Here is a 20,262-nt window from a genome sequence, read left to right as displayed (position 1 = left end):
ATTCATTATTTATTCTGTTTATTCGATTTTTACTATGTCCAAAGGTATCTGCAGCTATTTTGAAGACAACAAAAGGTAACTATTGTTGATTTTGTAAGGTTTTGAAGTCCTGTATCACTTACACCCATTTGTTTTAATTGTTTTATTTTCCTTGACTTTATCATCTTTAAAATAAAAATAAATAAAAATTAGCTATTTGGTTCTCAGAAGTACAAGTCTCAATTGAAGAGCTATCATTTTCTATTATTAACAATATAAATAGTAACTGAAAACACATTCCCAGAACAATTCACTGAGCCATCTTTCTTTCCTTCCACTCTACCTCCCACACACCTCTGATTTAAATATAATTATTTACATTGAAAATATAAAACACCAATGTCATGATGAAAATTATAGACCCAGTGTCTTCCAGTGTTTTAAAATAAATTACATGATGAAAATACATTTTGCTGTGATGCAAAATAAGAACAGGAAAAAATGAATTAGAAAACATTAATCTCCCCACGGTCATCCAAATACAAACAGCCAGCACTGGACAATAGCCAAGGCCACCCAGACGGGCCGGGGGCACGTGCACCTACCGCCTTTGATCATCCCCACGTCGTAGCACTTTCGGAGCCTGCAGGCCTGGCAGCTCTTCCTCCTGTTTTTATCAATCGTGCACTGGTTGGTAGCTGGACATATGTAGTCATTATGCCCTAGTAAAAGCGAGAGGACAGAATTAATATGATTTCAGGAAGTGTAGCTGAATTTACAGGGAAATAGGTGGAGGAAGCTTTGCTCTCACTTAGTACAGCTCGCTAAATTGCAGCCTCCATCCCCCACTCCCCAACCCTTCTGTGTCTGCTAACTGTAAACAAAACCTTTCCCAGACTTAATTTGTCCCTCAACCCCTTGCTGTAGGAACCCTTTGAATAGATCGCCTTAGGTTCCCATGGTCTGTGTGGGGCTGCAAAGAGAGATTTTATTCATTAATTTTTTTTTTTGTTACCCAGGCTACTCACCAGAATTATCAGGATAGAGCCATTTGAAATCAAATTTTCAGATAGACAGTTTCAAAGTGGCCTTTCATAAGATATAAATTAAAGAACCTTTAATTATTCTGATAAAGCGCAGAACACCTCAGAAGTCCGACATGATGAGCCAGGGAGCAGCACGGGAAGTCAGCCTCTCGTTACTAACTGGCAGTGCTGCCCAGCCTTACGCCTGCCACTCCTCCTCCCTGGCCTGGAGAAGATTCTTGGTGTGCACTCACCAAAATGATTCTAACACTTTAATTTGAGAATCTATGCCAAGCTTTTGCCAGAATCCCCTGGGTGGGCCCAGCCCTCAGAGATACCAGTTGACATTCCTATTGGGTAATTACATACCCACTTTTTTTCTCTCTCATTTGTGGATGGATGCTCTGATTCACATTACTTCTTTGGCTTTCACCCTGTATGCGTATGTCCCTCCTTCCTCTACCTGCCACCTCACACTCTGCCTTCCTTTCTGCTGAACTTAGAAACGTCTATGCTAAGACTCCTTTTCTTCACCCCTCATACAAGGCTCGGCCCGTGCCAATCTGCTTTCTACCTCAGTTGTGCCACAGAAGAAGTCACCCTAAGATCACTGGTGATGTCGATGCCAAATCCAACAGATATGGTCAGCACACAGCACAGCTGACTTGTCAGAAGCAATGAACACTTTTGACTTCCCACCTCTTGAAATGAGCTTGCCCTTAGCTGCTACCCCACAAAGCCCTTCGTGCTCCCTCACTTTCAGCCTGTGGTTTGCCAATGTTGTTTGCAGATTCACCCCCCTCCCTCCGCTAAGACAGAGCTGCGTGCAGTTCAGTGTTAAACACCCTGCTCCTCCTCCTACTCCACATTCTCCTGCAGGAGAACTTGGCCCCTTCCTGTGGCTTCTAGCACCACCAACTGCAGATCACTTACAAATTGACTCTCCCAACCCCACCTTCCTCTCTGAAGTTCAGGTGCCGACATGTAATTCCCCACAGGGAGTCTCCACCCTTAAGATTTACAAATCACCTCTACTTCTTTATCCATCAAAAGGAGCCTAGAAGCCAGGCATGGTGGCACGTGCTTCCAGTCCCAGTCCTTAGAGGGCTGAAGTGGGAGGATTGCTGTGAGTTCGAGGCCAGCTAAGCTATATAGTGAGTTCAAGGTGCGCTTGCACTACACAGGGTGACCCTGTCTCAAAAAAAAAAAAAAAAAAAAAAAAAAAGACCTGGCTCATAACATGTGAACCATCGAATTTCACAAATTACTAATTATTGACATGTTTTTATGTAAGTCTATATTGTTACATGCCTTAGGAAAATGTCCTGAATTTAGACTAAGGAAATGACATACACTATTCTAAACATGTTTCCCATTCTCAAAAAATATATGCATTCCATCCCCCAGTTCAGAATACAGATTCTCTACTTAGGTCCTTATCTTACTTAGTAATGGCAAGATGTGACACGTAGTAAAATGTTTTAACTCAGAGCTCCTTGTTCTCCATTCAACTTAAGGGTCAGCTCCCTCTTGAATAGGGTAGAGTAGGGACTTGGCAATAAGTACTGGCTTCCTAAAACCCTCTACCTTTAGATATACATTGTAAAAGTCACTGCGTAAACAGGCTTCGGATCAAATTCACATTTGTATTCTTCCATTACATAACAGAAACCAGCAAGTCGGTCAGAAGTTGTAAACTCAAAACTTTGGCAAGAGCCCACACACTGCCTTAATATGCAGGCATAGTTATTATTTTTAAATTGGCCTTATTAATAGGGACAATTTGAGGAAGTAATAGAACTAGAAATAAAACTTATATGAGTAGATGCTAACTCTAATCAAAACACAAGTTCTTCTGATGCCTTAAAGAAACTGCCAGTGCATGGACTCCTATGGTGCTTATTCAAAATATAGTGACATGTTTTAGCTAAAGCGCATACACTTTTAAGTTTCACAGGAAAATAGTTGAGAGCCACTCAAACCAAGTATCACTTTGACTCACTTTCTCCCCCAAAGCCAGGTGATTGCAAGCCAGAAGAAGATAGGAGAAGCAAACTGGGTTGGAGGCCAGCTGGCTGGGTCTTCTATTTGGATGGGCTGTCCACCATAGATGGGTATCTTTATACAGCCACGTAAATTCTTGAACTGACAGGTCTAATACATCAAACGTGCTGGATCTCTGCAGCTGTGTCCAATCCCAGGAATGAAAAGAGATGCACAACAGGACAGCATTCATATTTAAAATCTATTGCAATGGTGCTATGTTTTCTCCTGCCCAAAATGCTGAGTTGAGAAGTTGGCAAGAATCAAAATTGAATAAGTGCATATTTAATATCTACAGTTAAAGCAAATTGTTCTTAGCTAGGGGTAGGGGCATACCTCTAATCCTATCATGCTGAGAGGCTGAGGCATAAAGACTGCAAGTTTAAGCCCAGACTGGGCAACTTAGTGACTTAGTGGGACCTTGTCTCAGTATCAAAAATTTTAAAAATGCTAGGATTGTAGTACCTCTATGAGAAGGCCCTGAGTCCAAACCCCAGCACTACCAAATTGCTCCTGACATCACTAACAACTATTTACAAGCCTCCAGCTTCTATCAAAAAAACCAAAGTAGTTCTTCTATTTAATGAATACAACTTAGTCACTGTGTGTTATTAAAGAAATTGATTTAAGAAGAAATCTCTTTTTAAGTTCTATCTGATCTTGTTAATAAACAAAAAATACCACTGAGGTAGACTTTTTTTTTTAAATGGTCAGCAATTGCATTAGTGAGCTAGATGGCGTTTTACTGAAGACACTGAAGATTGTGACCAGGTCTGACCAAGAGCTCCTTCTGCACAGGCCTGAATGAAGCACAAAACGCCAAAGCAAAAATGTGATACCCATGTGGAAAAATAATCACTGCTAACTCCACCTATCACAAAATAGAAATGGGAGTGGCATGTGCAGGGCACTAGGGTTTATTTCCAAACATTGCCAAATAAATGCAATGAAAATCTGTGGCTTGGACAACAGGAAGTGAAGGATACAAGAGGCTTGAGCCATAATCAGAAGGACCAGAGTGAGGACAGAAGACACCTATGGGTAGGAATCCCGGGCCATCTGGGCCCCTGAGGATGGAAAAGGAGGCTGCTCTGTAACAGAGAGTGGGACCAGACGGGAGCATAAAGGCACAGCTCTTCACCAAGGAAAAGGGTGTATTAGTGTGAATTCACTTCACCATGGTTTCTACTTTGATGCCCTGCTGATATCCTAAATATGAGTGTATTCTCTGATTGCTGAAAGTATTCTAATTTTTCTAAAGCAGTTTCTTTGCAGAAATGGATTCTGAACTAAAATATTATTCTTCCATGGTTTGAAAACATTCTCCCCCACCCCCAAGACTCTTGTGTTTAAAGTCTCAGTGCTGTTGTGAGGGGGTGGAATGTTTGCAAGGGGAGGTCAGTGGAGAAGAATTTAGGTCATGGGATCCGTGCCCTTAAAGGTGACGTTAGGGTCTGGACCCTTCTCATCTCTTTTTGCTTCCCGGCCACCCTGAGGTGAGTAGCTTCTTCCACCTCGTGCTCCTGCCAGGACTATGCTGCCTTACCACAGACCCCACAGCAATGCAGTAGCCAACTGTGGGCCAACACCTCCACAAGTGTCCGCTGCAGTCAACGTGCCCTCTTTTGGATTTCACTATCACAGGTATTCTGTAACAGTAACAAAAAGCTAGTGAACATACCCTCTAGTATTCTGCTTATGTATGCATTTTAATATGGTTCGTTTTGCTAATAATTTCTTTTCATAGGGTGTGTTATTTTTTTAAATACCCACTTCATATTTTTTATCAAATCTTACAAGAATAGCGGCTTCCTTAATTCCTCCCTTACTGTCAGCACCAGAGAACACGTTGAGCTCTAAATACAACAGGTCTGTTATTATTTCCTAAAGAAAATAAAAACTCTCATAAATGAATTACTAACAAGGTCAAGGTATTAGTAGGGGAAAAAGCACATACTGATTAAGGGTTTCTTTGCACTTAGAATACATACATTGTTCAGAAACTGTCTCATTTTGTAAGAGAAGCCAAAGCTCAAGTGCTCTGCTATCATCTAATAAATGAATACTTCCTAACTTTGTGGAGTAAGAAGTTGTGTTTGAATGATACTTTCCAACTATCCCTATCTCTGAATGACACATTTTGGAGCACTCCACAGCTCACAATCGTCCTAAGGAAGTACACACAAATTCAATTCATGACCAGAAAACTTCAAAATACATGACATCAACTCTTATTTTATGGTTTGTTGTCTAAGAGATTTCACTAAAAATGGATATAGTACTCTGAAAAATGCATTAAAATCAAGGAGCCTTTCGTGAGTTGAGAGAGGAAGCGAAGTATGAAATATTTTACACCATTAAGGAATAATCACAACATTTCTTAGCACATCTAAGTGCTAAATGTTTTATCTTAAGACACATAAATCAAAATGAATTGAATATAAGCCAGTTGTCGCTAACACTACCTAAAAGTCTAATTGGATAATTCCAACAAAACAACATTTTATTTTCAAAGTTCTGTCTCTCTCTCTCCTCCTCCTCTTCCGCCTTCTCTTCCTCTCTCTCTCTCTCTCTCTCTCTCTCTCTCTCTCTCTCTCTCTCTCTCTCTCTTTTTCTTGTTTTTTGAGACAGTCTCACTATGTACTTCATGCTGGCCTTGAACTCAGTGTATAGTCCAGGCTGGCCTCAAACTCAGTAATCCTCCTGCCTCAGCCTGGGTGCTGGCATTACAAGCATGTATCTGATTAAATCATAAGTTTATCTGGAATCTATGAAGCTTGGCTAATTTTACATTCTCTTCATTAGTGACTTTCACTGAATATTTACATAAAATTAACAAGAGTATATTATAATTCAAAATATCCAGTTGTGACCTAATAGTTCAAGTTGCCAAAAAGATATCAAATCTGGGTTTATTTTCATGTGTAAATATCAGTATGCATTAATAGTGTTAAAAACAGCTTTAAGTTTGATGTAGTTTTCAGATCTTATATGTATTTGAGCAAAGGGAACTCTGTGGCATTTTAGTTTAACAGTAAGACTATACAGCCATTATTCCATGACTCACATTGAGGTTACATCCCAATAAATCCATCATGTTAGAAATACAGTAAGACAGCAATGCATTTAATACTAATAATCTACCACACATCCTTTAGCAACACAATGTACTACAGAGTCCTGGCTGTTAATCCAGTGATCCTGTGGCTGTGTGGGAGCTGCGGCTTGCTTTCATCACCTAGAATGATGAAAGAGTATCAGATTGCATGCTGCTGATCTAGGAAAAAATCAAAAGTCACAAATCAAAGAGTATCTAGTAAATGCATACTGTTTTTATGCCATTGCAAAATCAAAATATCATAAATTGAACCATCATCCATTGAGAACCATCTGTCTTATTCTTTAGGTGTTAAGGTTCAAAAAAACATCAAAATGTGATCTGAGCCTTAACATTTGAGAAAATAAGAATCCATTGGTGAATTTGCAATCCACAGTTACTCAAAGGAGCAACTAGCCAGGCCTGAGCAGTAGTATCCCAGAGGAGGGGATGTTCCTCTGCTGGCTTGTTCATGTCACACCTGTGCTCACTTCCTGCCTGGATCCCCTGTCAGGAAATGGTCTCTAAAAACTGATCTTTTTACATAGTGAGCATTAAGTGCCAGGTATGGCACAACACATGGACTGTTTCATTTAATCCCTGGCAAATTTATGAAGGGGGTATTATATCAATGCACCCTTCACAGATTAAAATGATGGTACAAGTTTTAAAGCCTGCTCAAAGTTACAGAGCAAACAAATATCAGATAGTTTTGTATCAAGGTCTGCCTCATTCCAGTGACTGAATTCTTATCCATGCTAACAATTTTCAAACATGGAAGGTTCAGCTCTTCCAAATGACAAAATCTTCACTTAACAACAGTATTCAATTTGTGGATCATAATTGCGGTAGGATTCTCTGCACTATTGAATACTCTATTTTTTTTTTTTTTGTACCAGGGATCAAACTCATGATCTCACACTCGCCATGCAGGTGCTTATCCCACTGAGCTAAATCCACGGCCCTGAATATTCTAATTCTTAAGAAACTCACACATAAGAAACTAGCAGTGAAGACTTAACAGTCAAGTCAATGTTGCAGGCTTTTAATTGATACAGTGTTGAATTATTTGGGCAAAAAAATTTTTTACACAAAGGAATGAGGTGCACACATGATTCCACAAAGGAATAAGAACTTTGCCCTATGTATTAGTTACCTTTCCATTTCTGGGACAAAATACCCAACATATATAACTTAAAGGAAGAGCAGATTATTTTGCCTCCTGGTTTCAGAGATTTCAGTACCGTGGTTGGGTGACTCCAATGCAGGAACATTACAATGGAAGAGCATATCATCCAGAAATCAAGAGTGAGTAATGAGTCACAGAGACAGGAAGAATTGGAGAGAGGAATACGCCCTTCTGGATTATGCTCCCAGTGACCCACTTTCTCCAGCAAGGCCTCATCTCCTAATGGCACATTCAGCTACGAACTCATCAGTGATCCAAATGCTTTCTGAAAACCCCACCTATGAATCCATGAGAATCTGGGGAGACATTTTATATCTAAACCATAGTATGCTCTCTTAAATACTAAGGAAAATACAGACTTCCTATATCATCTACATTCACACCAACTCGATCCAGGAGTGATGCTTTAGCTTGCTAGTATCATACACGTTATTCACTGCATTGAAAAAAAGTATTATGGGAGCAGTCAGGTGCAATAGAAGGATAATTCCAAACAGAGATATTGTGGGAAATGGGGGGTCACAAGCAAAAAGGAAAAGAAGACTAATGAACAATTTATTACGGAAGTGAGACTTCCAAATATTTTTAAATGATAGTGAGAATGTACAACTGCTATAAAAATGAAAGATTAAAGGTATTCATAGTTATGCCAAGGGAAAAAGTCATACCAAAATACGTACTAACCAACTCTGAGTAGTAAAGTACATGAGGCAGAGAGATGAGAAGAAGTTTTAAAGAGATTCGCAGAATAGTTAAGGCTAGCTATGGGGAGAAGGAGGAAGGAGTCAAAGTTTCTAACGGTTTGGGACAGATGTCTTAAAAATTGTTGTTACCGCTAATCAGAAAGAAGATCTGATTTGGGAGTAAGAGTAAGGAGAAGAGATATGGAGTAACATTAATCAATTTAGATTTTATGGTTTATAACTACACCCCCACCAGAAGTCTCAAGTGTTTAGAGGTGAGAATTTCAGAAGACAACGGGATCACAAGAGCACTAATCTCATCAATGGATTAATCTATCAATGAGCTCATGACTGAATTTTCAGTTAGAAGATGGAGCCTGTTTGGAGGAAATAAGTCCCTAAGAGAGTTTAATAAGGTGCCAGTAATGTACCATCCTACTACTCAACATGCCATTATAAATGTTGTAGTAAAGATTGAAAGTTGAAATCAGAATGAAATTGGAAGTCAAATTACTTTGTAATTAATTTTCATGTATATGTAAAACAGTGGTTAGGGGTATACTTCAGTGACACAGTGTATGCTTAGTATGGAAAAGGCTCTGAGTTCAGTCACCATTGCTAAAAATTTTTTAAAGAAAAAATTAAAAACAGGGTCCCAGAAACATATGTGTACTGTATATACATGTTCCTAGCAACATTACTCATACTAGTCACAGAGTAAAAATAACTCAAATGTCCAGTGACAGATAGATAGATAGATAGATAGATAGATAGATAGACAGATTGATAGCCAAAATCTGATATAGTGGAATATTATTCAGCCTTAAAAAGGAACAAAATTCTGACATATATTGCAATACGAGTAAAATTCAAAGAACAAATATGATTCCACTTTCTATGAATTTGATTATTCTAGGTATATCCTAAAATAATCAAATTCATAGAAACAGAAATTACAAACAGTTACTAGGAGTTATGAGGAAAAAGAGTGGATACTGTTTTAGGAAACAGAGATTCCATTTGGGAAAATGAAAAAGTTCTGGTCACACAACATAACATAAATGAACTCAGTGCCATTTAAAAATGCTTAATATAGTAAACTCTCTTATGCGTATCTTGTCATAATTTTAAAATATGAAGTTGGAATTGTGACAAGCAGCTATACAAGAAAGGGCAGGAAAAGAGACCCAAGTTGAAGAACATGAGCTGGCCTGTTCTGATTTCCTTCCATGAAATAGTGTCTGGCTTGAGGACTGGTTGGTAACAGAGGCCATGTGTTTCCCATGGGCCAGGTCCCATGTTAGGTGACTTCAGCTCTTTATCTCAATTAATCATCACAAGGAATGAGGAAGGTTCTCTCTCTCCTAGGCACACTGCTCAGAAACTAAAACTCCAGGAAGCTGACTATGTTCGGGCTCACTTGGCAAGTAGATAGCAGACGCGCGATTAAAATCTAGGTCTGTCTCATTCACAAGTCCTTGCTCTTCAGGAATACTGCTGTGGCTCGAATGGAAACACTTAAATACCCTGGCACACGTAAATATTAAATCAGACTAAATCAGTGTTCAAACTATAATGAAATTATGTATCATTATATATGTACACTAATGAAATTATGTATCATTGAGGGGGGGCTTCAGAATCAGCAATACAATTATTTCCAGAACATTTGATTCCCAACATTCCCATATTTTAGCTCCCCAAATATGAAGGATTAATCACATAAAAGGTCTTCATCATATAAGATATATAGTATAAAAATATTTCTGGAAAACCTTTCAGCACAGTCCAGCATAAACCAAGAAGGAAAAGAGAAAACAGAAAGCACAATGTTGAAGAAATTAACAAGAAATTTATATCCTACGAAAGAACAACAGCAGTATTATGTTTGGAAATAATTTTTGATTCAGATATTAAAGCAAATACTCTCCCATTTATAGCCAATGCAGTCAGCCAAACAAAATGAAATAAAATTTGGCTGTCTTGGTGAGTACATTCCTAAAAATCCAGTGAGGACATTCAATGTGCCATGATTTGAACTATTTCACAACCACATCTGTACATAATGGCATGCAAATAAAACAGCATGCCTTAATCACACATCTCAAATTACATTTTTACACCAGTCAATTCAAGTTAATCTTACCAAGAGCAACTGCCTCCTCTAACTGGCATTTACTTATATTTTTTAAGTAAAGTGATAAAAAATATTATTAGCATCTAGGTATAATTTCAAAAGAAAATCTTTCTTATAAAGGAATTCTAGGGGGAAAAAATGTCCTGGCAACTTTCTTTCACTAAATGAAAACAAAGAAAAGAGGAAATCCTCTTTGCCCTCACAAGACCCCAGTCTGCTAAAAATTGTGGCCATGACAATCACATGATCCATCCTTTTGTCCAGCCTCTAGATTCTGCAGAACCACAATTGTTTTAAGTACTTGGCACCATATCAAATCAACAGCTGCAATAAAAGAAAACATAATGAAATCAGAGACCACCATCTCATTGTGACAGACATTCAAGAGAAAATAGTGGCTTTCAGTAATGCTTCTCAGGGCTCCACAAAGAATCCAACACTGTTCCACAGCTCAGAATAGAACCTTTTGAAATTGCTCCTCCTGGATGATAGGTAAGTATCAAACAAAGAGGACAGAAGTGTGACAGCTGATGTGATTAGTTCAGTGGTGAGCAGTACTCAGCTCACCTCTGGACCTCCCGTCTTTGCTCTGTTCAATTGTTTCTAGAAAGTTCGCCAAGCTTTCTTCTAATCTGGCCTTCTTTAAAGTTCAAATCTTGGTGTCCAAAAGTAGTAGAAAAAAATTTCAAGCTATTCTTGTCCTAAGCTGACGAAGCAAGGAGAAGAAAATTGTCTCACAATCAACGCCTGGAGACCTAAGGAGGACTCTGCTTCCTACCTCAGATCTGCAGAGGGGGCAAGTATCTTTTCCTACCCTCCCACTTGGGATCATTGCCATATTTTGAGAAACAAGCAAAAAACTTGTGTTGACTAAGATCTGGTGTGGTTTGAAATATGAATGTCCTTCAAACAGCCACAAATCAGTGTTCTCTCATAAACTTTTGACCTTTTAAGTGCTAAATAATGAATTTCACCTTCTTTAACAGCCCTCCAAAGTTCATTTCCTATATAAAGTTCCTCCCAGGCATTGTGATAAGACTAATGACAGAAGAGCAGGAGCTTGGACTACTGGGAAGGGGGCTCCTCTAGCACATCTGTAATGAGTTCAGTCATCATCACCACACCCAGGCTTTTTTTAAATCTCATGCTTGGCTTACATCCACTTCAAAAGAGAGGAAGCAACCCAAAGGATTGAAGTTTAGAAATGACTACTAACCAACTTTCTCAGTTCAAGTAACAATTTCATCTAACTAGTACAGAGTGCCGGTTTTCATTCATTTATTGCCATCAAACTGGATGGATGTTGGATAAAAGCAAAACAAAGTTATATATAAGTACAAATGTTGCACATTTATTTGTACTTTTGTTCACATTAAATTTAACCCAAAGCAGTATTATATCATGCATTTTATAGTTCTCACAGCTGGGGACCATTTCTTTAACATACCCTGCAATAGCCCTGTGGCCTGGCAGACAGCCAGACGCTCAGCTAGCAAAAGCACAAGGAGCATGAAAATCCACACTTCCTGGGCATCCAGGTCACTTTCCTGCTGGAAGAACAGGACGGGCCTTGGATGAGCCTGATCACGGCACTGGAAAAGAGAGCTCTCATTTCCCAAGAGTTTGGTCTCATCTACATTCTGTCTGCTTCTTAATCTGGTGGATCAGAACAAAAGAAACCAAAAAAAGATAGTGTCTCTTTCTCCTACCCTTTTCAGAACACTCCTGAATCTGCTATTTGATATCTGCAGACCACACCTCCACTTCTGTGAAAGCAAACATGGGAAGGGCCTGTCTGAGCTCTAAACCTCAATTTTTCCTTTCTGTTATTCTCCTGAGGTCTGTAATTCCTTGTCATCTGGCTTCTTGACATTCTAGATTGGTGATCATTCATTCCTTCCAAAGAATAAGTGGTGGCTGCACCCAATTGCAGGAATATGGGCATATTAAGGGGATGTTACACTGTTAGGAGCCCTAGCTTGAGTTTGAGTCCCAGATTCCATATGTCTTGGAAGAACCAGGAAACACCCCTGGGCCCAAATATACATATATATACCTACATATATATATGTACATATATATATATATATATATATATATATATATAATAAAAGGTATTACTTCATACTATGGATTATTAGTACCATCAAAAAGGAATGAGTGAGGGCTGGGGATTTAGCTAAGCGGCATAAGCACCTGCCTTGCAAACAAGCGGTCGTGAGTTCCATCCCCAGTACCGATTAAATAAAAATAAAAAATTTTTTTAAAAAAGGAATGAGTGAGATCTGTAAGTTTAAATATGGAACATCTCCAGTCTATACTACTTAACATAAAATAAAACGTAATGAATAATGCCATTTATGTTTTTAAAAAGTGTGTGTACACATGCAATTTTCAAATGAAACCATTAACAGTATTTAATTATTGAGAATTAGACAGTGGATCTTAGTACAAGACCAGAAAATGACCTTAATTTTTTCATCATGTACTGCATTTCACTGTTTAACACTTAACTCTGTATATTTGTTTGTTGTTTTATCAATTTAAAAAGTCTGAAAACTTTCAAACCAACACCAGCACAGCATCAAAAAACAATCTTAATTTCTTTTCTAGTCTTGTTATCACTTATCCAGTGGTCATTTCTCTCTTCTCTGCAGCTCATGCACTAAGAAAGAAATTTAGCCCCAGAATCTAGTTACACAAAATAAAACTACCACATTTATTTTATACAGAATAGGCAAAAGGCTAAGTAAGTGAGCTGTACTTTTCAATCTTCAGATTCTCCAGGAAAAAATAAGCAACGACAGAATGCAGGCACAGGAGCCGAGGTGTTCTTGCCTGGAGTCACGGAGCCATCTAAGTAGATCTGTAACTCCTCACCCAGCCCGAGCTGTGCCAAGGATCCACTGCCTGCCCTCAGCCAGCTGAGACCTTTGTCCCTAGGGAGTTTTGCTCTTCTCTCCGTGGCCCCTTGGCAATCAGCACGACCCCAGACAACTCTGTGATCTCTTCTATTGACTTCTATTGCCCACTGTGCTCCTGTGACAGTCCTTACTTCCAACATCACAGCAGGGGAAGAGAACAGTCTGGGGAGTCAGGACCTGCAGTCAAACTGGCTGGTTTCCTTTTTCGTTTTTTGTTTTGGGTGTTTTGTTTTTGTTTATTTATTTATTTTGGTACCTAGGATCAACTCATGACCTTGTGCCTGCCAGGCAGGCGCTTAAGCCACTGAGCTAAATCCTCAGCTGGTTTCAACATCAACTTTCCCTTACGCACCTCCGTTTTATCACCTGTAAAATGAGAGTCATTAGTGTGCTGACTGTGGATTACATGAGATGATGCTTATTAAATGTGTGACACAAGGTCTAGATTGTTAAATATTGAACATCAATATTATTAGATACAAAATTGGCAGTCCAGCACAACTCAAATTTGAAGAGACAGCATCTAAAAGGCAAGATGCTGAAGCCAATCTGTAATAACACATCATTTCTTAGTAATTAAACAGTCTGTCTTTACCCTTAAAGAAATCTCTTCTCATCGTATAACTTATAAGAACACATGTATGCAGTCAAGGGTAGATCACACAAAACTCTTGGTCCTACAGAAAAGAAGAGAAGAGGAGAGGGGGAGAGAGAGAGAGAGAGAGAGAGAGAGAGAGAGAGAGAGAGAGAGAGAGAGAGAGAGAGAGAGAAAAGAAAGAAAGAAAGAAAGAAAGAAAGAAAGAAAGAAAGAAAGAAAGAAAGAAAGAAGATGAAGGAGAAGGATAAGAAGAGGAGAAGGAGGGAGAGGAGAAAGGGGAGAAAAGGAAATATCTACTGTAGTCACAAACCTGTCAGCCTGGGAATCTCTTCTAACACTTGAAAACCAAACAAGCAAAAATGTAAGAACAGTCATTTATTCAAACCTCTTAGCAAAATACATTCAAACACCTTTTAAAATAATCAAAAACTACAATCTAACTGCCCAGAACTGTGTGAAAGTCACAACATGCCTCTTTGAGATAATCTAACACAGACCCAAATTCATTTCTGAATTTTAAAGTAAACATGGTTGCCTCGCCTGTTCAAGAAGTAAGTAATAGTCATCTGTAGTCTAAAGGAAGCCCAAAAAGATTAAGCTCACCTGCAAAGTAGAGAGATATACTGCATTCTGATTCATTCTACCTGAATTTTCCACATTGCTTACAAATGAGAACAGGGAAGGACTATATTTTAATTAACAGAATATATTTTAAGAAGTGTTAAATTTGGTATAATTACTTCTTTACAATCTACTCTCTTTCTACTGATTAATAATTTGGTGACATTCCAAACTCCCACTTTGAAGTAGCAATTATAAAAGTTATGATGAAGCTTGGTTTTTCTCTTTTTAATTTACTAAGAATGCTAAGCTTGTGTGGAAGCAGAGCCCACACAAGCTCTGGGAATTCTTTTGTGGAGGTAAGAGAATATTATATTATTGGTGTCACTATGGATCACACAGCAAGCTCAATGGACTAGTTAGACTCATCCAGTCATTAGGTAAAGCATATTTCAACTGTACAATACATCTGACAAATTTTAATTAAAGATCTCTGCAGTATGACTCTACACTATACAAAATTCTTTAAATACACTTTAAGGGAAAAGTTCATTTAAAACTTCTCAAAAACAAGTAATGGAGTTATAAAAGAAAATTCATTCAAAGAATTTTCTAAATTTCAGCTACGTATAAGAGGCTACATATTTGTTATTGTAACAGGCTCAAAGATGCACTATTTCTCTTCACTTCATCTTAACATTTGGAAGGAAAAGCAGTGTAAGTGAGAGGTCAAAATCCAAAAATTCAAAAATTTTGATGTATTCTTTTAGTTTTGGAGTAGAAATGGTAACTTTAGGTGCCTGCTACAAGAAAGAAATTTGTGTTTAAGAAGTAGGAGACGACTTTTCTTTCTGGGTCTGACTTATTTCACTTAATACAATGTCATTAAGCTTGATCCATGTTGTTGAAAATGACAGAATTTTCTTTTCTAAGAATGGATAACATCCCATGCGAGTAATATTCCACTGTGTTGTACATATACATGACTTCAGCAAGAAAGGAGAGGGATAAATGAAATGTCAATCAAAGTGTACCAAGTTACAGTTAGGTAGAATGAATAAACATATATAATCCACAGTTATAATCTATTTTATATAATCTACCTTACATATTTTATATAATGTACAGTGTGATGACTAGAAGCAACAATACTGCATTGAATCCCAAGAATTTGCTGAGGGTAGATTTCAGGTGCTCTCACCACACAAAATTGTGGTAGGATATGAGCTGTGAGAGGATGAATATTTTAGTTAACTTGGTGTCATAATCATTTCACTACATTTCTGTCTATAAAATAATGAAATGTTGTTTCTTGCTTTCCTTAGCTTCAGTGCAGAAAGTAACCTGGTAGAGCCAAATGGATGCTAACAACCACGGTGAGGACCCTCTCAGACCCTCACTAAAGGCTGTGTGATCCCTAATCCCTGCACTGTCCAGCAACACAGAAGCTGTTGCATCATTTACATTGAGGAAATGCAGGTTCAGAGACATCAGGCTGGGCTCCTGATCAGCTATGACTCTCGGATGCTAGTCTAGATCTGGCTGCATCCCTGTCCTGTTTGTAGTCAGCCAAGACATTCAACTAAACCCCAGTCCACATCCATTGCTTTTCCTCCTACCCAATCTGCCAAAGCTAGCTGGATTTGGATTTTGCTCATTCAAAACTAGAATTCCTAACACATACGTGAAATTAATTCTCTAAGACTATGCAGATGACTGGTCATAATAGTGACAACAAGATTTTGACGATAATTTATGATATGTAAAGCAATGTCTTATAATCAGTTTTATTAAGTATATTTAAAAGCTGTGACAAAACACAATCCAGATTTAAAATGCAAAAATACATTGAGAGTACAGAATAGTCATGCTATTTTGTATATGTGACGAAAGTTAGAAAAAATACAGGAAAAGAAAAGCAAAAAGTTAATAAACCTTATATATTTGACTTTTTCCTTATCCTTCTTCAGGCCCTGCCATACAAGCAGCACAAGGCATATAACTGTATAAGGATTTCTTCCCTGTAAAGTTTTTCTTTTAGGAATGCTAGTGTAACCTGACTCGTAACTTTTATAACAGTTCACTCTTCTTAATTGGTAATGAAACAAAGTCAATTTTAAAGAAAAGAACAAATCTCCCCTAAGTCTTAAAACAATAAATCAATCTGACCTGTTATTTCTTGGTAAATGATTCACTCTTTAATTTCCACTTCTATTATTGCAAAGATATTAAGTATTTTAATGACTACTTATTGTAAACAATAAATCACAGTGATTCTCTAATCCAGTTCCAGTTTTAAGCAAAAGTGTAGTCCTCAACAAGATAGTATCAGACCAGGTAAGTCTTACTTCTATTGAAATATAAAGCTAAACAGATAAAACGCCAAAACCAGGAAAGGATGAAGAGACAGGGTATGGATTGAAACATACTTGAAATTCAATTCCCTTCCAGTTCCAAAATAATTTCCTAAAGAAGAGCTTCAGCAAACTTTCGGCCTTTTTGATCCAATATCTCAAAATCATTTCAACCCTTTCCTCCCCGCAAAACCCATTCTGTTGTGGACTGCTGCCAATGCTTCTTTTTAATCACCTCTCTTTCAGAAATCAGAACTTCTGCCCATGTGCTGAGGGGCTGGCCACCATCAGCCACTGTCTGTATATCCTGGGACCCTCTGTAGGGTCCTTCATGTCCATCCAACTTTCCGTGCCCCTCATCTGGTCTATTGCAATGATCTCTTGACTCCAACACATGCAAAGGAAATTGCATAAGAGCCAAGGGGCTAAAATTCTATTAATTATTATTAGCATTATTATTTTAGAATCAATCTCTTTCAAAGAAATAAAAATGAAAAGCTTTTATTAAAGCCTGAATGTCCTCAAAACTGAAATTGATTTATATAGAACAGCTCCAGCATTATGTGTTATGTAAGAAAATTTAGTGTCTCTGGAAACAAAAACCACAAAGATTCTCAAACCTTCTAAGAGTTAATGCAACAAAATATTGTTTCAACTCTTAAGGAAGAGTTCATCATGAGAGCACATTAGCAAGAGAAGACGGTCTTTGAATATCTGACCCTAAGAAATCAGGAGGCACCAATGTTGAGCTCAGAACTGTCTGGGACTTCAGTTAATTCCAGAAGACCTAAGTATCAACTTCTTGTTAATGGGAATGTTTCTATACCAAGGGCTTCTTAAAACTATGGGCTTATTTGTCATAGCAGGAGGGGCGGTGGTACTGGGAGTGGTAGTAGTGCTGGCTGGCTGTGGTGCTTGAAGAAAAAGGAGGAGGAGCACAAGGACAGGGAGGAAGAGGAGGAGAAGAAGGAGAAGCAAAGAAAAGGGAGGGGGAGAGAAAAGAAAAAGTCCCCCCGCCCCCGCCCTGTACCAGGAATCGAACTCACAACCTCACACTTGCCAGGCAGGTGCTTATGCCACTGAGCTAAATCCCCAACCCCAGAAAAAGAGTTACGATGATAGTGATGATCCCATTACATGTGATGGTCAATGGTGGTTGTTAATTTGATTGGATTAAGAGACATCTAGGAGATTAACAAATTGATTTGTGGACCATCAAACTGAGGAGGAAGACTGGCCCTCATGTGGGTGGCCCCATCCCACAGACTTGCATCCCAGATGGAATGAAAGGGAACAAGAAGGAAGGTGGCCTGCATTTGGAAAGCTCCATTTTGTGTAAACTGGTGTGTCTTTTGCTACCGCCATCGTCTGAAGAAATCAGACTACAGCCTTTGCAGGCTTTCAGCATGAATCCACACCAGTAACTCTCTAGGGAGCTTCCAGGTCATCGATCTCAAACTGGTGGGGCATCCTAGATCCCTCCAATTCTGAGCTTTCTGGCCTCTTGAACTCAGCAGCTACATGAAAGAGGACTTCTAGAACTGCTTCAGAGAGTGGCAGAAACAATGGTTTACATGTGTTCAAAGCAAAGCAAATATTTTGAGGAGGAGTATTGATGATGTGTCTTTTACTGTAATAACTTCTTTCACTTAAACATTCACCACGTATTTTGACAACATCTTGTATGCCATTGATTATGTTCCTCTAAAATACCCTAACCAATACAACAGTCAAATGGCTCTTTTTGATTTTTGTCATCTTCTTCAGTATGACCTTTTTACCCTTTCTCCAATTGCTTTCAGAATAATATATAATATTTTATAAATATTTATATTATATGTAATATATATAGTATAGTCCTAAGCAAAGAAATGGGAATGGAATGAATTACTAGAGTTTATATCATAAGTCATTTCAGGTCAGACAGTCAAGGTGAGGAACAAACACTACCTCTACACTGACAAACAGATAAATCTAGTCTGTGTGAGCAGCATGCTTTGCAAATGTGTGTAGCCCTCACGGGAAGTTTATGTGTAACTGCAGTCAATGACTGATAATAACCCAGGTCCTTCCAGCAGGCTGGCTTCACCTCCCCGCACTCATCCCTACCCTGAGGTAGAAGGTATGGTTTGGATACGCTGTCACTGTTTGGTTGTATGACAGAAATGTGTCTTCCTTGCTGGGCAGGCTTTCAGCTTTAAAAACTTACACTCTTGTTAGAAAGTTTTTCACCTCTTTTGCTGTGATTTCTTAAAAACACAGAAGCAGCAGAGCTCCTCATCCCCAAAGCTGTGCTATCACACAGGAGGACACAGTCAGAAGAGGTGGCACCCTGTTAACGTCTCACGTCTTTGTGCCATATGCATGGATAGCACCAACCTTAAGAAAATTATTAGGAAGAATGGAGGGAAGAAGATGAAAACTTTCTACTCTATAATAATGTAATTGATAAATGCTTTATCTTCTCCAGGCCAGTTTTACTGCCGTGATTTTAAAAATTAAAGAGTGTATCTAAGTTTATCATCTAATTGTTCATGTTGTGGGAAAGCTAAATGTCAACTCTTAGAAACAAAAGTGTCTCGCCAATTTTTAATGTCCTTCATAAATATCTCATAGAACTAAAACCTGGGGGAAAATTCAAGAAGCTGCAAACATAAAAATTATGAAATCTAAGCTAAGCCCACTTAAATAAATCTTTACTTGGGACCAATTCTTCCTTCACATCAAAAGGAAAATGCCAAATGCAGTACATTTACTCCCATAATTGCTACATTATAAATAACTACAGAAGGGAATTGTTAGATTTTATTAATACTATTCCCATGTCAAACGTCAAAAATACATTGAAATAGTACATTACTCACATCTTGGAAATAAATAAAAGATAAGTCAATCTCCGGATACAAACTAGACATCACTAATGACAGTGGGAAAGATATACCCATGGAACATGTTAAAAATATATATTGCTAGCACTCACAGCATACCACTCTTGATTCATTCTCTCTCTCTCTCTCTCTCTCTCTCTCTCTCTCTCTCTCTCTCTCTCTCTCTCTCTTTCTCTCCATCTCTTGCTTTTGAGACAAGGTCTTGCTATGCAGTTCAGGCTGGCCTTCAGCTCATGTTATATCCCAGGCTGATCTCAAACTTACAATGATCCTCCTGTCTCAATCTCCTGAGTGCTGGGATTGCAGGCGTACACCACCATGCCTAGCTTGATTCTTTTAAAAGATTCTCTCATGCTATGTTTTACTGGAGCTGAAAAGTGAAAGTGCAAAGGTCCTGGCTCTTCATGGAATTAACTGTGTGACCTTGAACCAGTCACTTACCTTCTCTGTGCCTTAGTCTCCCTGTCTTGTAAAACAGGAGTAATACCTACCTTGCACTTGTGGGGATTAATTTAAAACAATGTCTGTCAAGTATTTAAGGTTCTGGAAGGAGATGCTATATAAATACAAAATTATATCTATTAACCTTGGTTTATGTACAGTAAAATCTTGGGTTCTAACTTGTTCTGTGAATATTCTGCAAGATGAGCAAACATTTCTAATAAATTTTAACTTTATAAACAAGAGAATCATGCAACGTAAGTAGTACATGAAACCAAACATCACATGCTCACTACTGAGCTAGTGGTTTCTCTCTCTCTCTCTCTCTCTCTCTCTCTCTCTC

General features: G+C 38.4%; 1 protein-coding gene across 6 annotated transcripts in view; it reads right to left on the bottom strand.

Moving 5' to 3' along the window:
* Positions 1–20,262, bottom strand: part of Esr1 (estrogen receptor 1) — a 357,099-nt gene that overhangs the window by 194,029 nt on the left and 142,808 nt on the right. For all 6 annotated transcript variants that reach the window (XM_003468423.3, XM_063233327.1, XM_063233328.1 and 3 more), the window contains one exon: positions 585–701. In XM_003468423.3, coding sequence (XP_003468471.2) covers positions 585–701 — 117 coding nt within the window. The remainder of the gene's footprint in view (positions 1–584; positions 702–20,262) is intronic.

Source organism: Cavia porcellus, unplaced genomic scaffold, assembly GCF_034190915.1.
Source record: "Cavia porcellus strain 051 isolate PalLab524CR breed Dunkin Hartley unplaced genomic scaffold, mCavPor4.1 scaffold_22, whole genome shotgun sequence".
Classification (NCBI taxonomy): Eukaryota; Metazoa; Chordata; class Mammalia; order Rodentia; family Caviidae; genus Cavia; species Cavia porcellus.
Note: the sequence above shows the minus strand (reverse complement) of the source record. Positions and strands in the feature narration are given on the sequence as shown.